Genomic DNA, 19,596 nt, shown 5'->3' with positions numbered 1-19,596 from the left:
GTTTGCTCTCTTCGGCTGCTTTTGTGTTTGAAGTAGGCAGGCGCTCTCTGCGTTTGTTTGGTCATGTAAAATGCGTCGCCCAAAGTTGTTTGCCCGGGAATAAGGACTTTCCTCTTTCTCTCTCTTGTTGTAATTCCTTCTCGAAATTTGATTTAGCTCCGAAAGAGAGTGGAAAAACCTGCTATGCAGAAACTATGCACGTTTTCCAAGAAGTTCCATTTCCGTCATATTAAATTTAAGAACCCCTTTTTGTGCAGCGAGAGCTATTTTCGTTGGTTCCCCTGGAAATATAAGAATCCTGTTTTCTGTCACACACCCGAGAGGCGTCAAATTTAACATGTGATTGAAACGTATGTATATGGAAAATTCACTTCCAGCTGGAATGATGCAATTTGGGGCCGTGAGGGACTCGAGGAGTTTTATTTCCTGTTACCAGAAATCCTTGCCATTCTCGTCGGGGGAAAAGCAGCTGCATGTTTTTTATTATTCATGCGCGATTCCACGCGTGCACGAGCAAATCAGGGATGTTTACTTCTCGTGTCTGTTTTTGCTGCGCCGCAAATATCAAAAAGAGAGGAACTGCGGGAACTACTTGCTCAGAATAATATGCAGATCGCGAAACGTGTGTGCGGGAGAGGAAGATGGCCACATCTCTCTCTAATGCTGGATGTCGACGTGACGTGCGGCCTGATATGTTTTCCTCGGGAAAAATCAAAGTCGAGACCAATATTGGAAAAGATTTTTGTAAGCCGCTCTCTGAGGCTGGGCAGGCAAGAGAGGGCACCGTGAAAGAAAAGTAGCTCCGCCGACGCTCACTCGCTCGCTCTCTTCGCCGCCGGCAAACAACTTTTAAGCCCCAACTTTTAAGGGCACTGAACGCTGTCTTATAGGTGCTTATGTGCGCGGCGAACATGTGTGACGCAATTCCTTCGCCGAGCTAGCAGAGAATTTTATTTTGGCACCACCGACTGCTCCAGTCGAGATAATTTCGCCTCCGGCTCTCTTCAACGTTGAAAGTTGTAAAAACATCCACTACTTTCCGATCTGATCAAAGTAGTATTTTCCTATAGAAAAATAATCTCCTGCTGTGGACGGAGGCAGTTTTTGCAGGGTTCTTATTGGTTCTTGGAAAAACAGAGTCCCAATGGTTTTCCTTATCCATTTTTTTGGTAAATCTTGTTATGATACCACACTGATTGATTAGTCTCTCAGGAAAAAATTAAATATAATTTAAATATGGACCATGATTTGATTGAGGAGAAAGTTTGATGGTATCAACACTGAATAATTCTCTTCTTTCCTCTAATTAAATATTCCAATTGAATAAATAGAAAGAAAGAAATTGGAAAATTTGATTTAAATTCTAATAAAATTGTAAGAAACTGTCAATAGATAGTATTTTTACTGCGAATTGCGAGAACAAAATTCCATTCCTAATTTTGATCACTGTTTGAGTCATCTAGATTTTAACGTCCCTCCGCCAATTTATACTATATCAACGCATGCAAATTTCAGATAATTCTGCTGCCATTAATAAGCCAAATGCGATTCGCATCAGTGCCGACGGTAATATTTCAGCGAGTGTCAAATCACCCGTGATTCAAATAAACTCTCTCTCGGCCAACGCATATTGATTTTCAATTGGCAACACTCGAGCCGCATGATTGTGGCGGAAAAAAGTCGGGGGCCGCTTGACCTTTTTGTCTGGCCGTAGGTTTAGATGGGCATTGAGAAAGGGAGAGTGGCCGCCCTTGAAAATAAGAATGCTTCTGCACATAAATAGAAATACACACTCCAAACGTAGAGACGCGTTGCTCCTCGAGTGAATGAAAGTTGACTTTGATATCGACATGCCATCACCATCGCGAGCAAATAAAAAAGTCAAGGAGTTGAGCTATGATACATCCGCGCGCGCCGAGCGAGGAAGAAAAATGGCCGCGGAATCAAGAACAAATATCGAATAATGGCGGCCGTCATCTTTAAAAGGGGATTGATAAAACGTGCTTCGATTACTCTTCCCATGATGATTGATAATATTGTTGGGAGTGGAGAGGCCGACCGAGAATGTGGGTCGACGTTTCTCTCTGCGAAGCTTAGCTGAGCGAATGACAAATGGGATTTGCGTCTTCTTGGAAAATTCTCAAATTAGAAAAAAAAATAAGATAAACTCTGCCCTCCTTTGAGGAATAAATTTTCCATTGGCATATAATTATTTCTCCTATTAAGATAGATTTCAAAGAAATAAAAATCAGAATAATTTTTGTTTATTTTTAAATTGTTAAATTTTGCCTCAAATTAATCTTGTTAATTTGAATTATTATTAAATATATATCCATGTAACAAGAATTATTTGATAAAAATTATTTATAAATTTATCATTCAAGAATAAAATAAGAAGAAAATATTTGTAGATCAAAGATTTGTCCAGGGTGAGGGAATAAGCGTTGCGAGCGACCTGCTGAAAGATTGCTTGCCTGTTTTCTCTGCCTTCTCTCCAAGAAGAAGCTCTGGCAAATTTGTCTCAATTGAGTGAATTAATTATGCATTCACTCAGTCAGTCAAATGCATGCTTTCGCAATTACGGAGGCGGAGAGAATGTTCGTCTTCTTTCTGCGAGGCCGTCAGCGAGTGACTGATGAAAGAGCGAGTGCTGCAGTGTGTGGCCTCCTCGTCTCTTTCTCTCTCTTCCTCTTTTTTCTCTCTTTTCGCCCGTAATTGAATTTAAAAAAGAAGACGTCGGGGCCCGGCAACAGCAGCAGCGCAGCTCCTTTCACATTTGCGGAAAATTAACTCTCGGAAGAAAATCGATGAGGAAAAGTTTCAAAACTCGGCAAACACTGTTAATTTCGATCTGCTGAGCTAATAAATCATTAATCGAATTGCGCAGTGCTGACTGTCAGAGTCGTTTTGTTATTCGTCATTAAATTAGAGAGATTTAATTGCCATTATATACGGCGCTGGTGGCGCATTAGCGTGCTCGAATTATTGCCCTCAGCGATATACGGAGAGAGCAATTTTGCACTTCATAAAAGCGAATTTATAATTTTCTGATAGCGGCGAGATGCCTCTTGGAAACGATTATTATGGAAATTGATCGCGATTTTATGGAGCTTCATTAAAGTTTACAACGCGAGAAATTTATTTCTGAATTTTAACAAGGATCGCCTCAAGGCTCATTTCCATCGGTAATTTATTCGGTAATCAAAGCGCCGATGAAACAGGCCAAACGTTTTTTACCCTCTCTAGCGAGAGGAAGCAAATAGAAAGTTTGAAACGGTGCCTTTTTCCGGGGCATGTATGTGAACCCAGGCCGTCTTTCTGGGAGACGAACAAACTGCAGTATTATTTCCCATTCAGCCGAGATTTGCGCTCTCGTCGTGAAAGGCAGCGCCGGGATTAAAAGCGATATTATCTTCACTGCTTCTATTAAATCGCAGAGCCTTTCTTCTCTTCCGCTCTCGATCCGGCCGAGATACAGATCGAGTGTCGCGATTATTGTCTATGCAGCAGGGGCGACGACGACGATTTATACATCAAACAAAAACTCGTTCTGGAATGAGAAAGTACTTAGGGAGGCGAAAATCGATCGTGGACGCGATAATGGCCGCCGCACAACACGCACATAAACATGCATTGACGCGTGGGAGCGATAATCATTTTTATACGTGTTACAGCACAAACGCGTTTGCAATAAACGCGCGCCAAATCAACTTTGAAAGTGCGCGTTTGTACCAAAAATTCTTGGTAGAGTAACAAATACTAAAGATTTCTCTCTTCAGAATGGAAAATGGGAAATTGTGATTTATAACATATTTTATAAGTGATTTAATGAAAGGAAATTCATTGAAATTTAAACTGAAATTTCTACCTAACATTATTTTTACAAATTTACTCCATTTACCAACGATAATTGAAAAGGGTTAATTAAATAGAATTTCTAGTTTAATTTTTTATAAATAAGTTTTATGGCAACAAATTAACATTTGGTGCTGAATTCTTACTTAAAAAAAATATAAATATAAAAATTAAATTAAAAAATTTAAAATAAATAAAATGTTTAAATAAGTCCAGAGGATATTTAAAAAAAAATATACTAAATTATATTTATTCTATTCTTTAATATAAATCTTTTTTTTAGTTATTAAATTTATTTCTACATTTTTTATCATAAAGCTTATAGAGCTGCTGAAATTTTTCATTTTAGCAAAAAGTACGTTGCTTCAATCTTGGCATACACTCATGTTTCTAAACGCGTTTGAACCACAACATAGTACGCGCTGTGGGCTGTAAAACTGTAGCTTTATTATTCGACTAGGGCGAAATTTTGACGAGGTGAATATTTTATTACTGCTCGCTGTTGATAATTTCCGTCGGACAAAGGTGTATGTGTGTGCGCAGAGCTGGTTTGACATCAAAGCGCGCCAATTTTGGTGCAAGCCGCAGAAATTCAATTTTTAAATTATTTCGCCTCCGCCACAAAAGGCTTCGCCGGCTTTGTGCAAAGATGAGAAATGCGGCAATTAAAACTCGGCGGTGGCGGCGCACACAGAGAGAGAGAACGCGCCTCTCTTTTCTGTATAAAAAAAACCTCCCAACCGCACTCGCGCACATATTGTTATTAAAAACTCGGGCGCGCACTTTTTGATGATGAAAATTTCAATAGTGGAAAAGTAACGCGCGCCAGAGCCGAAAAAGGATGAAAGCAGAGAAAGAGCGAAGAGGCTCTTTCTCTTTTGTATGTACGCGCGAGAGAGGTAATTTACTTTTTATATTACAAAATTTGAACTCAATTGCTGACGAAATATGCTCCGTCGTCCTCAGGATGATGAAGAAGACGAACGCCCGGAAAGAAAAGCAGACTTTCTTTGCTGATTAAAATTCCGTCTACATCAAAAAAGACGGAGGGAGGAGGAGAAGAAGGCAAAGTTAATTTGCAGTAAACAAACTCGACGACGATTATTGGGCGAATTTTTCGATCAATAAACCAAGACGAACCCGGGCCTTTTCTGAAAAAAAGAATGAAAGATTTGGAGTTGAATAGAAAAGAGAAGTGGCGCGAAAATGATTGCGCCCGAGTTTTATTTCCCTCGGGCGTTTAATCTATTTCGGATCAAAACCATAAAGTATGCAAAGTGTCAGCCGCTCTCGCGTTTAATCCGCACGCTTTGCATTTTTATGTCAAGAGATCACAATCTATGCTTTCTTTCTTTCTCTCTCTCGGCGGTGATATTCCGCTGTTGCTAAATAAGGAACATCTGTTACTTATGTTCCACCGTGGAAAGCGGCGGCACCGTGTGCTTTTACGGCGCGCAATTCCGGCCTCTCTCCCATCTCATGAATCTGCGTCCCACGAGACTCGGAATAAATAGTGGCGTTGCGACTGTTGATTTCAACGACATGACGCCGCGCGCGGCTTTGATTTCACGCTTCACCGTTATTGCCGGCCAGATTTTTTGACGCTCATGTACACACAGTGGGCTCGAATTGATGGTGCGGTTGCAGAGGAAAAGGGTTAATAAATTATAAATTTGCGCATTGCGGATCAACAGATGTATGCCTAGTACACACAATTTTAAATTTTAAAAATCGGGTATATAGAGAAACTTGCAATTTAGTTTTTAGTTTATAATAAAATGCTGTTCACTAATATTCAGTTTGGATTTTCATTATCTCACTGATCACAGTTTTACATAAAGTAAGTCCAAATTTTATTCAAATTTTTCCTCTTTAAAAATCAGCTTGTCAGCAAAATGTCAAATTATGAATTACAAATACATTGATTTATTTTCTCAATAAATTGGATTGCCATAAAATTAGTAAATCAATATATTATTAATTTAATAAAAGTTTATTTATTTGTTGCATAATATAATTTATATCTGGCTTAATCCATAAAATTTATTTCAATATATCTATCTACATTAAAAAATTTAAAAATATACTATCAATCAAATAACGGAAAAACATTTTTAATATTTTATCAGAAAACAAAATAAAGTGTATTATTATACATTTTAAATTTTGTTTTAAATTTAAAAATACAAAATTAAGTTATTAAATCTTTTTCATACTCAAATAAATATTTCAAATTTTTGTTCTGAGATCTACTGCTATTTTGACGTGTCTGCTCGTATTGTTGGATGAATATCAAAGGTTACGTCATCGAGTTCGGTTTGGCGGCAAGTGCGAATTCCCAGAGTGCGGTAAGGCCGAATGTAATCTCGTTATCCAGTCGTCGACAGTCACTCAGCCGGCAATATCTGATCGCTTTTTATTAAGCAACGCGCACTCGGCCGCCAAACAAACACAACAATGACCCTCCCTTGCTTGCTCCCCGCGCTACTCTTTGCTGCTAACAAAATGCATGAGTGACTCAAAGAGAGGCGCGCGCGATAATTTCTGCTACGGGGGGTGTTTTGGAGATACACTCGCCTGTGTGTAATATATCGCGTCTGGCTCTCTTGCTCGCAACTCCCCAGACGAAAAACATAAATTAACTTGCTGATGCTTGAGTTGGCCACGTGTGAAATTGGAAATTCCTGCCTGCTGACGGACGGTCACCCCCTCTAATTAAAAAAGATTTGGTATCGGTTTCGATTCTCTCTCTCTCTCATTTGCATTTGACTGAGAACTCGTCGCAGCTGCAGACTTGCACAGATCGCTATCTTCGAGCACAAAAAAGCTCCGAGAAAATGAACGTGCAGCAAAAAGGAAGTCGCTATTTGCATTGAACGTGATGTGCACTGGGAATTAATTCAATGCGCATATTTCCGATATGAAATTACTTTTCTCCGGCATGCACGGAACGGAAGCCAACTCCGCCGCAGACTTTTACTCTGCAGAAACGGCGGTACTTTCTTTGAATTAATCTTCCGGAGAAGCTTGATTGAAAGTCGCTTTGAGGCATTTTGCAAAGAGAGCAACTTAACAAGATACTTTTATTTATTTATAAGGAAAATTGGGAAAAATAATTATTCAACAAGCATATAGTTCTACCTTTGATTTAGAACTTCACATTAAAGAGGAAAACTAATTAATTTTTTTTAAATCTTTTCAAAAAGTTTTAAACTAGCAAGTCGGTGTACTCCAATTAGCAGTCGTAAACAACTTAACGACTGTTCGGCCATCTGCGGCGGATTCAGATGATCTCTGTGCACAGGTTACAACCGCGTTTAATGCCCCCTGTACGAACATTGCTAGACCAACATGCCAATGTTGCATCCACGTTTCTGTGGCGAGCCACCTCAAACAGAACGATATGTGCGGAATTAGAGCGCACCGTTGGCACATCCACCTACCTCAAACGACTTTTACGTGAAAAGTAAAAAATTCAACCTTTTATTATTTTTGATTAAACATGATATTAATTAATCTTTTATCAATAAATAATTTAAAAAAAAGCTACATTCCTAAGCATTGGTAAGTATTAAAAATAATATATTTGGGTATATATCAATTCAATGAGTGAAGAAATTATAAATAGAATTTAAATTAACTACAGTTAATAAATTATTATTTTTAAGTCAGTCTGTAGATAAGAGCATTATAGAAAAATATTTTAAATATTTTAAATAAAATTTAATTATAAGAAAAATTAATTTTTAAATTTTACATAAAACAATTTTTATTCTCTTTAAAAATGATAAATATAGCATGTTATTTTAAAAAATAAAATTTTATTTTTGTCTTCTTTAAAATAAATAACAAGCAGAACTCACATATTGGATCTGAATCAAAAGTAACCCTGAGTGTTACAATATTCTAAAATTTATAATTATTTTTTGGTCTATTGAATTAAGTAACTGAATCATGTTCCACCACCCCTGTTCAGCTGTGCCCCGGGAGCATTTACAGTCCGCGGGGCTAATGTCAGCGGATAGCGTGCTCTTTGACGGGACGGGTCACATCCAGGGTGTACAAGTTGTAAAGTGCAAAAACCGTGTGCACGAACGAGTCATGCATCGCAGCAACATCTAGTTCGACTTTTGCTCGCTCTTTAGTGCCGTCAGCGGCATCTCTTTCTTTTTATTGCCCAGTGCAGCGCGCGCGTGTTGCTATTTTCCAGATGCAATGAGTAGCTCTATATGCATGCTGTCGCCGAGAAAGGGGATTTAGAGTGCAAACGACTTCTCGCCAGAGCCTTGAGAACGTATAAAGTTGTCGCAAAACTTTTTGCCGCTTAAATTTTGAAAAGCAAAGTTGTGCCGGGACGGATTGCGAGAGAGAGAAACTTGTGCTTTTCTCTCGAATTAATTCCGGACGCGGCAAACAAACTCGCAGTGTATCAAACACTTTCGCGGTTTCTGCCACTCAATCATGATAGATTTGCCGATTTCCACGCCCAGCCAAGCAAGTTCGGGTGATTGCTCGTCAAAAAACGAGGCTGTGGGGAGCGATCTGATCTAAAAGAGCGATCGTTCTGCGGGGAGAAAGCGAAAAAGCAGGGGATGCAATTCATTTTTCCGCCGCCGCCGCATTTCTTTCTCTCGAGCCCTCCTTGTCATGACTCATGTATTACACGCAGAACTCAATAAAGTGCGCGTTTATTGCGCCGAAGGACTTTTCCGAAAGTGCGTTTCACACCTGCCGCGCACGCCATTATTGAAAATGCGCGCGTTTTATTTATTTTCTCGTCGGACTGCATTGACGCTCCCCCTCGATGTATTATAGTTTTCCCAAAACACACAGAAAATGAGTCGGTTTGCGTGCTGGAGGGAAATAACAAGGGCGCCTGGTAAAACGGTAATTTGGACCGGGGGAATTTCCGTCCATTCCAACTAATTAAGTTGCATCATTAGTCGATTACTGGGTTTGATGATTTACTCAGTTCTGAACAGCAGATGCGTGATGTGGGTAGTAATAAATCTGCAAAAAAGGAGGAAAATTGAGTTCATAAATCGTACATAGAATTGAGGGGTGGTAAAAGAAATTGCAGTTTATCATTAACACAACAGAGTTTTTAATCAACATCCCAATATATCATAATAAAAGTTGTTTTAATTCTTCATGACCAGTTTTGGTCACTTGTTGAAAAACACCAGTTGACAAGAAAACGTATAAAATCTTTTTTATAATCCCTTGCTTGGATTTACATTTTCTATTTGTATCTCATAAAACAAGAATTGATCGAAGCTATTTTTTTCCAATAAAAATAAAATTTTTAGTGAATAATTATTATGAGACACAAGATTTGTATCATCAGAATCAACTATAAAAAGTTATTAATTTTAATATTATTTAAACTGTAATAAATTTACATTGAGCAACTTGGCACAATCCCTCCATTAACCAAGTCATAATACTTATGTCGTAAGACACGCTGAAAGTGATCTCTGCTTCCACATACAAAACGCAAAAGAGAGACTCTGCGATCAAAAGTGCTCTTGAAATTCTAATTCCACGCTCGGAATTCAAGGTACCCTCCTCTCTCCTAACCAAAGAGCTGCAGAGGTACGACTTCCGCGCGGTTGCCGAATGAAATTTAAAGAGGATTAGAGTGGCGAAATTCGGGCGCTGCGTCTTTTGATTTGACACAAATCCCCGGCAGTCAGACTCCGTGCGGAGAGAGAGAGAGACTGGCCGTGGAGCGAAAAAGCGGCGGCTGGGGTATTAAATAGTTGAAGAGCATACGGGCACTTGACGAGCTTCCTCTGCTGGTACACGTCATCATCCAGCAGCCGGCAGAGTGTAATTACACCATGTCCATAATGGCAAAGAAGCAGGCTTTGGTCCGCTTTCTCCCTCTCCGCGTCCGTAATAGACGTGCATTGTTCTACAGTTTGCCTAACCAGCCAGGGGCAGACTCGCGCCGCAGCCGCCGGTAATAATAATAACATAAAGCAACTGGAGACGCACACAGCAACCAAGCATCCACCCTGACTGTTCTCAGTACGGATGTGTGTCAACCACTAAATCTGGCCCTCGCCCTAACGACGTCGCCCGCCGCCTCTTGTTTATGCAAACGACAGAGATTGAGCGCTCCGTGCATCTAACCCTCGCAGCGCGCACAATCACTGACGTCATGTGAACTTCCGTATTATAAACGCCAAACCTTTGCTTAATTTAATTAATGCAAAAATAATAATGTAATAAGTGGTCAAATATAAATAAATTATTTTTTGATAATCTTTAAATTGCTAAAAAAGATGAAGTTTGGACAAAAAAATATTTAAACTTAATTCAAACAATGATAATTAAAAATTCTAGCTTTCTGTGTAAGAATTCTAAATAATCTTTTGTTATTTTTATTGCAAACAAATAAGGTTACAAGTAGAATTGAAACCAGTAAAAAATGCAAAAGTAATATTCTTATAAAAAGCTTCAGAGACACGAGAATATTATGTATTCCTAGATTTAAAAAAAAACTGAATAAATAAAAATCCAAAATGTTAATTATCATAATAACTAAGAAAATAAACAAAATAATCAAATATTCGATCATTAACTTTTGTTTAAGATTCAAGCATTGTCCTTTCGGTGCTTGTTTTTGCTCGTCAATTATGCTCCAAAAATATTGAATTTCTTTTATTTAAAATTGTTAATTTGATTAAATGACTACTTTCCAAACATCTTTGAATTGAGGTTCACAATTTACTCATTTATTTATTTTATTTGAAATAAAGTTATACAGTCTACAGAGCACTGCTAGATGATTTTACATCGTACCAAATATTACTACAGAAGTGATAGTGGTGATTGATATTCAGATACAAATAATTTTCATTTGCGTGTCAAATTATGCAATACACAAAACATTTGATTTTGTCTTGCTTTATCAATTTATATAAACTCTTTAAAGTGATTTAAACCTTAAAAAATAACATTTTACGATAATTAAGATAACAATTTGTAATACTTATTATTGTTGTTAAAAATAATATTGTGCGTAATTAAATTAGTATATTTTTATTTATTTGCATTTTTTTTTAATGTTTCAGATTGGCACAACAACAGCAGATGACCGTGGGTCCGGGGTCGGCGCCGTGCGCGATGCCCGTGTTCCCGACAAGCAGGGGCAGCAACGGCGGCAACGGCATCAGCGGCGCGCCCGCCCACCTGGTCACCCACGGGCCGACGACGGCCTCGGCGTCCTACTCTCCATACTCGCCTTCCCGATTTCATATTGATAAACGATGCCAGCATCGGTGCTCGTGGAAATGTGCCAGCATCGCGCTCATCCCCTTAGTCTTAGCTCTCACCGCCATGTTGGCTTATTTTGCAGGTAAGACGTCGGCCGTAAATCACAAAGCCCGCTTAAGCCCGATAATTGAGGTTATCCTTCTCTCGGGCTGTGTAATTTTGAATTACGAGCGCCGGAACGGATTGCACAGTCAGCTGACTGCAGAACTTGGAAAAAAGTGTTCCTCCGCTGCTATCTTCCGGAGATGCAGAGATGAATTATGTTTTCATGCACTTTGTGCTTTACCAGTTTCCTTCACTTACGCGATTAAATTCAATAAGACTGAAAGCAGCTTGAATCTCTTTAGCAATTTGTTACAAAACAGTTTTTATGATTCAAAATATAGAAAGCTTTGAAACATATTTTGATAGAGGATGAGAGGATAAAATACTTTTTATCTGATAGAGGAGATATATTCAAACATTGGTTTATTCTATATTAAAAATTTTTTCAAACTTAAAATTTTTCATTTAATTTATTCTCATATGTAAATTGCAAAAACATTTGTGTATCTTTTATAATTGCTGAAGAATTTTTTTCTCAAATGGAAAGTTTAATAGTATTTTACAAGTATTTTCCATGTGCTGATTGTGAGACAATTTAATTCTGTTGAATATTTTGAAACCAATTTATTTAACTACATTAATTTATTATTTTTTTGCTTTTCATTTGGTAATTTTCAATTAATTTTGACTGTTGAAAAAATATGAGCAAGAAATAACTACATTTATTTTTATTTTTTGAAGAACCTTAATTTAATCTCCTTCCGATTTTTCTCGTCCGATTTTGAGTCCCAATTTCTTTCAGAAAAAGGGAAAATGTTAAACATTTTACTCTCCTCTTTCAATTTGTATTGTGACGCAAGAATGGTGCAATTTTTCGCCCAAGCACAACAAATCAGACTTTTATGTAACAATATATATCAAGCACGTTGAATAAACTTGCGCGCAGATTGTATTGAAAGTAATATTGCATTATCGACCCTCCGTTGGGTTTTATGGCCGGAGCGCCGTGCGAGGCGGGCTATAAATATTGCACACAGCTCCACCTCTCATCCGAACACACGTCTCTATAATTTCATGCGAAGGTTTGATTCTTTTTCGGGTCACAACCGAACGAGCTAACGAGATTTCGAGCCAATGTCGTGTTGACGCGGGGCGGCGTGTGTCGCGCACTAATGACGATAAAGCGCGAGTATAAATCTGTATGCATTAGCATAACGCCATGCATCACGCACATACACCTCTCTAACGTGTCACGTGATCACCTCCTGGTATAGTTGCTGTTGTTGTTCTCTCTATTCGTCGTGCCGTTAATGCGCCGCAGTGATAAATGCGCTCCAGCCACTTTCGTTAGCACACACGCGGTAATTTATGAAGCGCCGACTATCAAACGGGAACAGACGCCGCTGAATAATTATTATTTGGGCTTCTAACTCAAAGGCGGTTCGCTCTCCAGAGAGAGCGAGCGACGGCGAGAGAGTTTAGCAGACGGGTAATTATCCCCGGATTTCTTAGATGATTTATGCAAAGGCTCAGCGTCATGTTTAATTAGCTAGAAAGTCATTTTGATTGCGAGTAGTCATTAAATTTCAACTATGTTTGAGGTCTTGCGGAGAGTTATGAGATTTGCGAAGAAAACCTCAGTGTTAGCTTTTGCATTACATTTTAAATGGAAATCCAACATGAATAATTTAGGGTAAAATTAAATTATTAAAAAAAACTGCATTTTATTCACTTAAAATAGAAATATGGCTCTAGGAAAGGAAATTAAATTTTAATATGAGATCCATTATTGAGGGCTTTTTTCCTAATATCAATTGAATTAAAATTTTCTGATTTTGAGAAAAATTGTACAACTCATGCTATAATTTCAATTGACATTTTATTTAGATCTGCACAGGGAGAGCTGTGAAAATTTTGGACTTTTGTTGTTGTTGCTGTAATATGGTCTTTCACACGGTTAATGAATATAGTTTTAATTAACTGACTTAATTGTTTTACAACCCAATGCCAAATTTTTGTTTACTTTACAATTACGTACAAATGTATTGTCTATAAAATATATAAATTAATTAAAAACTTATTTAATGCATAAATGGCAATAAACATTTAATTACATAAAATATTATTTTTATCAGTAAATAAACTAAGCATTTTTAAATTTTTTAATTATATAAAAAAAAATATTTTTAAATATTCAAGTTCCCATAATTATTAAAATGTATTTTTCTTTCCTTTTTAATTTATATTTATTTGATTTTAATAAACATTTTTACAATTTAAATTTTCTGGATTTTTAGCAAAAATCTTTGAAACTGTTCAGTCTTTATTGAAAATGACATAAAAACGGAGGATTTTGAACAGAGGAATAATTTGCGAAAATAAAACTCGTCCCATTGTGTCATCGACTTGGTCAGATGTGATTAAAGACGTCTTTTTTTCATTTCGAGGGGCGGTTTTACGCGTCGCCCAAAGTACTTTTTCATTAGGCTAATGCTCTTTTTGCATTATTAAAAAAGACTGCGGCGCCAACTTTGATTACGCGCGTTCGCCGCTCCACATATTGTTAAGCTTTTAATCTGGCTCTCACCGAATTTTCCCTCGTTCGTTCATTTTCCCTCTTCCTTTCAAACGAATGTAACAATGTCGTCGAGCAAAAAAAAAAAATTGTCGTTGGTGGCCGCGAGAGTCACCGTCCTAATTTAATCTCGAACAAAACAGCCGACGAGCCGCACTTTCCCTTTTCCTTTCACGCAAATTTGTTTCCATTATTTTAGCAGGAAATAGCAGCTACTAACGTTGTTGCGAAATAATAATAAGATTAGAGTGCGCGCGCGGAGGGTCGAGTCGCGCCGCGGAAAGAGCCCTTCTCTCGGCGCAAGAAAGGCCGACAAGAATGGCAACATGAAAGAGGCCCTTAATTTGGACGCTGAAAACACTGCGCGTATAATATGTATAAAAGTCTGACAGGAAGACAAAACTTTTCTGCCGGAGCGCCACGAAAATGAGCAGCCATTTTTCTCGCAAACAATTAAGCGTCCGTGTAATCCATCCATCGTTTTCGGGGATGAAACTCGCGAGGAATTTTCCGCTGTTCCGGCCGAGAGAGGCGCAGAGTGATGGTTTTAATAAGTTCTGCAAAAGAACCGCACGCACTCGTGCGCCGCCGAAAGAGACGGTTTTATTTTTAATGAAGTGCGGGTTTTAAAGTGGAGAGATGTTAAGATATTTTATTCAGTAAGCAGACAAAACTTCCATGGAAAAGTTTTTGGAAACTTTTTTGAAACGAAATTGAGACGGATTGTTCCCACATGATGAACTTAAATAATAAAAAAAACAATAATTATCTTGTTATAGCTTAATAGCTTTACAATGCAGAATGCTTCTTGATTTTTTGAATATGACATATTATTTAATAACCAAATTTATCAGCAAGTTTCACTATAATACCAATTAAAAGGTACTATATATGAACCAGGGTCAAAATATAATCAGATTAATTAAACGAGGCAACATTATCAATTTATAAACTATCGTTTATTAAACTTCATAATTATCTATTTGTAAAATAAAATATCATTAAAAAAGTTCAAACAATAATATGAACAAATTGTTTTTAATATAAAAATTAAAAATTTTAAAAATAGTTTTAATAACAGATTTTATTATTTATTAGCTGTTAAAAGAATTTTTTACTGTATTGCTATTTTATTATATTTTTTAAAAACATTATTTTTTAAATAATTGTAATAACTAATTCAACTAGAAAACATATTGTTTTTTAAAATTTCAAATGAAGTATAGCTCACAGCATTTACCGTGTTTTCTCTTAATAGATCAATAATTCATATTTCCGCCAACTTAAAAAAATTGATTTCCCTTGGGTGTTTGATAAAGTTTAGTAGCTCTACTATGGGGACTGCTTCTTTACTTCATGAATTCACATTAAAGAATTAAATTTATCAGAATAGTTAATCCACCACCAATTCTGCGTCCAAATCAATCAAAGCCAAATTATCTTTAAAATTAAATAATATCAAGAGGCAACAGCTTAAATTTATACAACATTCTTATTTAACAGTATATATTTGTAAAATTAAATGTCATTAAAAGTTGAAATAACAATAATTAGTTTTAATGCAAAAATAAATAATAAAATTAAATGTTTTTTATTAGTAACCCTGTTAAATAAAATATTTTAATGTATAATATTATACTTTTTTTAAATATATGCATATTCAAATATTTCAACTAAAATTGTAATCTACGTTTACCATTTTTTTTTTATAAATTTCAAATTAAATATAGCTCATAGTAATTGCCGTGATTCCTTCTTAAAGATGAATAATTCATCTTAATTTATCCAACTGAAAAAAATTAATTTCCCTTGTGTCTCTTACAAGACCTTTTTTCAAAAAACAATATCGAATAACAAATTCAAAGAAACGTCAGACTTATCTTGCCCGCGGAGTTTCTTTTATTTATTTTTTCTCCAACTCTGTCACAGAAAAACAAGGCGAAAAAACAGGAGATTTGGCTTGTTTTTATTTTTCTTGGCGCAAAAGCAGGCCTGCTCTCGCGCTCGTATCCATAATAAATAAATTTCTGTGTATGTGTGTGTGTGCGCGCGTAGTGCGCTATGAAACTTAATGGGACACAACAGTTGCTCGGGGCGTGTTTCATAAAAATTCTAGAAAGAAGCCGCGTCGTGTTTCGTTCGTACTTTTTTGTGTCGGGGGGGTATAATTGAAACACACAGCAGACTGCTTTGCAACCCCCTTTCAGTGCGCATATCACGCGGAGGCACGTATTCGTGTAAATTTTTATGCAGCGCTCCATCTTTGTGCAAAAAGCAGAGCGGAATGAGAGGCGAGCGTTCATTATTAAAGGCGCTATCTGGATGCAGCGCCCGACCTTGCCAAAGGGGAATCGACGAAGAAACAGACTTTTGTAATATCTAGGCAGGTCAACAATGGCACGAGATCCTCCTGGGATGAGAAAGTGTGCTGCTGTCGGGTGCCACTATATACCGCAGTTCATTTCCAACTTTTATTTATTCAGCGAGGCGAAAAGAGGACGCTCTTGTAATTAGAAGAGACTTTGAGCTCCGACTTGATTATGCAAATTGACTCGATACTGTGAGTGTGGGAAATTAAACAACAGGCTAATTAAAATTAACGTTCTCATTCCGAGAAGAAGTGTTTTTCTGAAAATAAAAACAGAACGAGAAAGTCAGGCAGTTTTGATTAAATATGTCTGCTGGTAATTAGGGAAACGTCAAACAAGAGAGAAGGAAAGAAAGTCACTTCATTAATGGAGCAAAACTGCCTGACATTCGGCGAAACCACTCTGGCAAAAATTCGGTCTGTCGTTTTCCAAGAGGGCACGGAGGGTGACAACTGCTTCGTAAACTGCTGTCATCACAACTAAATTATCAAAGAACTTTTCCTCCGTATCTCTCTCTCCACTGCGTTGTGATGTGAATAGAAATCTCTGGGCGCTGCTTTTCGCCTGTCTCTTGCCTTTCTTTTATCTCTCTTGCGGCGGTCACCTGGCGATGTCGTTTCGCCGTTAAGTATAAAAGACAGCCGCCCGCTGATTACAAACAAACAAGAGAGACGTAGGTCTCTTCATTTATCGCGGGTGGAGCGACAGACGAATTAAACTCGAGTGTTGTAGGCCCCGCTGCAGTTTGTTTGACGAACACCACTCGGGAACTTTTGTGTATGAACGAGTCGGCGGGTTATATTGTGTGGAAATGGCAAATAGATCCGCCAGAAACTCGGTCGGCAAGCACACACTTCAGCCGCCGCTGTCCGCTCCATACTAATTTCAATCGCTCGCGAGAGACGTCGTGTTAGGCAACTGGCACGGCTTTCAGTCCGACGCGTTGCATAACAATAAAGGGGCGCTTCGTTTCAGCCTCATTTACGCGCTACGGTCTCGCCAGAGGATTATTTGCAACATTTAACTTTCGGCCCGACATTTATCACCAATCTAAAGAGTTAATAAAAACAAGAATTAAAAGTTGGGTAGAGGTGTAAAATATTTTGAGATTCAATGTTTAAAAATTCAGTGAGATGAAGCTGCTCCAAACATTTATTCCAAGATAAGAAACCGGCAAATTAATCTAAATTCATGACTCGCTTGTTACATTGTCTTGCAACATAGCAAAGCACAATGAAATAACTTCGCTGCTTGTTCGACTCTACAATTTCCGCGCTCCGCTGAACTTCTCAAATTATCTTTTGGGAAACTCTCGGCCCTGCACATCCTGCATCATTATTTGCACTAATTTCGCGTTCGAGGGTGGAATTGTTTGCTTTGTTTAATCCCTGGCCGCCTGTTCTGTTTGCAGCTGTAAACTCGATGAGGAGCGGCATAGAAAGCACAGGTTGTATACTGGTCGAGGACGCCAAGGCTGCGTCTTTGGACGAAGATCCGTCCCGCGAAGTCACGTCGTCGCAAGTGCCGACGGAAGGTAAGAAAAAGATCGAATGCCAAGAGCAACTAAGCAAGGGTCGGCTTAAGACCGCCAAATCCTCCCTAATGACACCGAAAGTTGGTTGCGGCTCGGCCGCTCTCGGCGAAATTCATTTGCCGAGGCTAAGCCCGAGACTTTTTCATTCCTCTCTCATTTCCTATTCCACTAAATTGTTTTCTTTGTGCGGCTGCGGTTGTATATCACACGAGGCAGATTCCACGCCGCTCATCACGAGAAAGAGGGACTTTGGTGAAAAATTATGGCAATTCCTAGGCGGCGCAAATAAAGGCCGACGCCGCCACTCGTGCTGGCGCGCCTCCAAATTCTAATGGATACTCTCTTTTATTTTGTCCGCGCGCGGATTTCATTCATTGTTCTGCCCGCCCTTTCCCTTTTTCTCTCTCTCTCCCTTTCTTTGTGTTTTTAGCCCTCGGTTTGGTGCGCTAATAAGACATGGCCTCGCTGACAGCGCTAAATCATGCCCATTACGCTGTAAATGGCTGTTTGTTATTTTAATTTATGCCCTGCTATGCTGCTGGTTTTGTAACAAAATTTCACCAAAGTAATTTTGGCAAGATGGAATTCGCAAAACTAAAAAAATTATCCTAGATTTTTGTTAAGAAATATTGAATTAAATTTGTGATTTATAAGAAAACTTTAAATTATTAAGTAGCTTTTTATACAAGTTTTTATTAACTTGACGTATTTTAAAAAAAATTATTCCTTACTTATATATTAACATATATATTAAAAAACTCGATTATGTATTATTTTTAATTTAACTACTCTTTATTTTTTCAACTCGTTGTTTAAATTTTATTTGCTTATCTTAATTTATCCATATTTCTATTTTAATTTTTTTTTTTAAATTGAAAATATTTGAAATTATAAATCACAAACTATAACTTCTTGTTAAGTGGTACATTTTCAACACAAAACTTTCCAGCAGAGGCCACCTTATCATTTCATATCATTATATTAGATAAAATTTGATCAAATAGGAAATTCAAACCTATAAATTTTTTTTATTATTGATGCAATAATTACAAATTTTGAACTTCTCTTTTGCCAGAATCGATGCCAACAAGCACAGCGTCAGCGCGAGGTCTGGGAACGGGCAGTGCGGTGACGGGCGGGGGCGGTGGAGGCGGCATAACTTCCGGCGCCGCTCCCGCCTCCAGCGAGCAGCTGCCCATCTTGGAAATGCGCGAATTAGGCAAAGCGCACACGTCGCAAATCCCTCCGTACAGCTTCTGGAATTCCGAGTTCAGGAACAAACAGCCGGCGTTCATCCGCTTCAACTTCTCGATGCCGTGGGGAGCCAACTTTGCCGTCTACGGCCGCAGGAATGTGGCACCTAGTGTGACGCAGTACGACTTTGTCGAGTTCATCAAGGGCGGACGCGTGGACAGGCTGAAGAGGAGCCTCGACAGCCAGGACACCGCTGTCACATTCACCACACACAAATGGCACATGACATCTTTTGGTAAGTACCGAGCTTGAAAAACGCGTTTTATCATTTTATTTTATTACATATTCAACCGTGATAAAAAATTGAACAGATTCTTTCAAAATGCCAATAGTTAGTCCTTCAATATTCAAGATAAAATATAAAATTGATTTTTTTTTAAATCTAGAGTGTTATTACTGTTGTCCACACTGTTACAAAAATACATTGTTTATGTACATTCAATTGAAATAAAACATTTTATTCATAAAGGAATTGTTGGAAAACGGCACTATCACTAGCAAGAATCTTGCCAATAATTAGTTCCTCAATAATGAATAAAGGCAGTTTCAATATTTAAAACGTAGAAAATATTTAATAAATTTAATTCTTTTTATGCAGTGCTATTTTTAATTTTTAAATCTGGCAATTTCAAACAAATAAAAAAATAAAATATAATTTTTTTATAATACTTTGTCATTAT

General features: G+C 37.7%; 1 protein-coding gene across 8 annotated transcripts in view; it reads left to right on the top strand.

Annotated features, from left to right (window-relative positions):
• The window catches only part of LOC132202951 (teneurin-a), a 322,154-nt gene that overhangs the window by 265,890 nt on the left and 36,668 nt on the right, over window positions 1-19,596 (top strand). For all 8 annotated transcript variants that reach the window (XM_059630319.1, XM_059630318.1, XM_059630313.1 and 5 more), the window contains 3 exons: window positions 10,938-11,221; window positions 17,540-17,662; window positions 18,738-19,151. In XM_059630319.1, the coding sequence (XP_059486302.1) occupies window positions 10,938-11,221; window positions 17,540-17,662; window positions 18,738-19,151 (821 nt within the window). The remainder of the gene's footprint in view (window positions 1-10,937; window positions 11,222-17,539; window positions 17,663-18,737; window positions 19,152-19,596) is intronic.

This window comes from Neocloeon triangulifer, unplaced genomic scaffold (assembly GCF_031216515.1).
Source record: "Neocloeon triangulifer isolate White Clay Creek 2 clone unplaced genomic scaffold, ASM3121651v1 ptg000017l, whole genome shotgun sequence".
Lineage (NCBI taxonomy): Eukaryota > Metazoa > Arthropoda > Insecta > Ephemeroptera > Baetidae > Neocloeon > Neocloeon triangulifer.
Note: the sequence above shows the minus strand (reverse complement) of the source record. Positions and strands in the feature narration are given on the sequence as shown.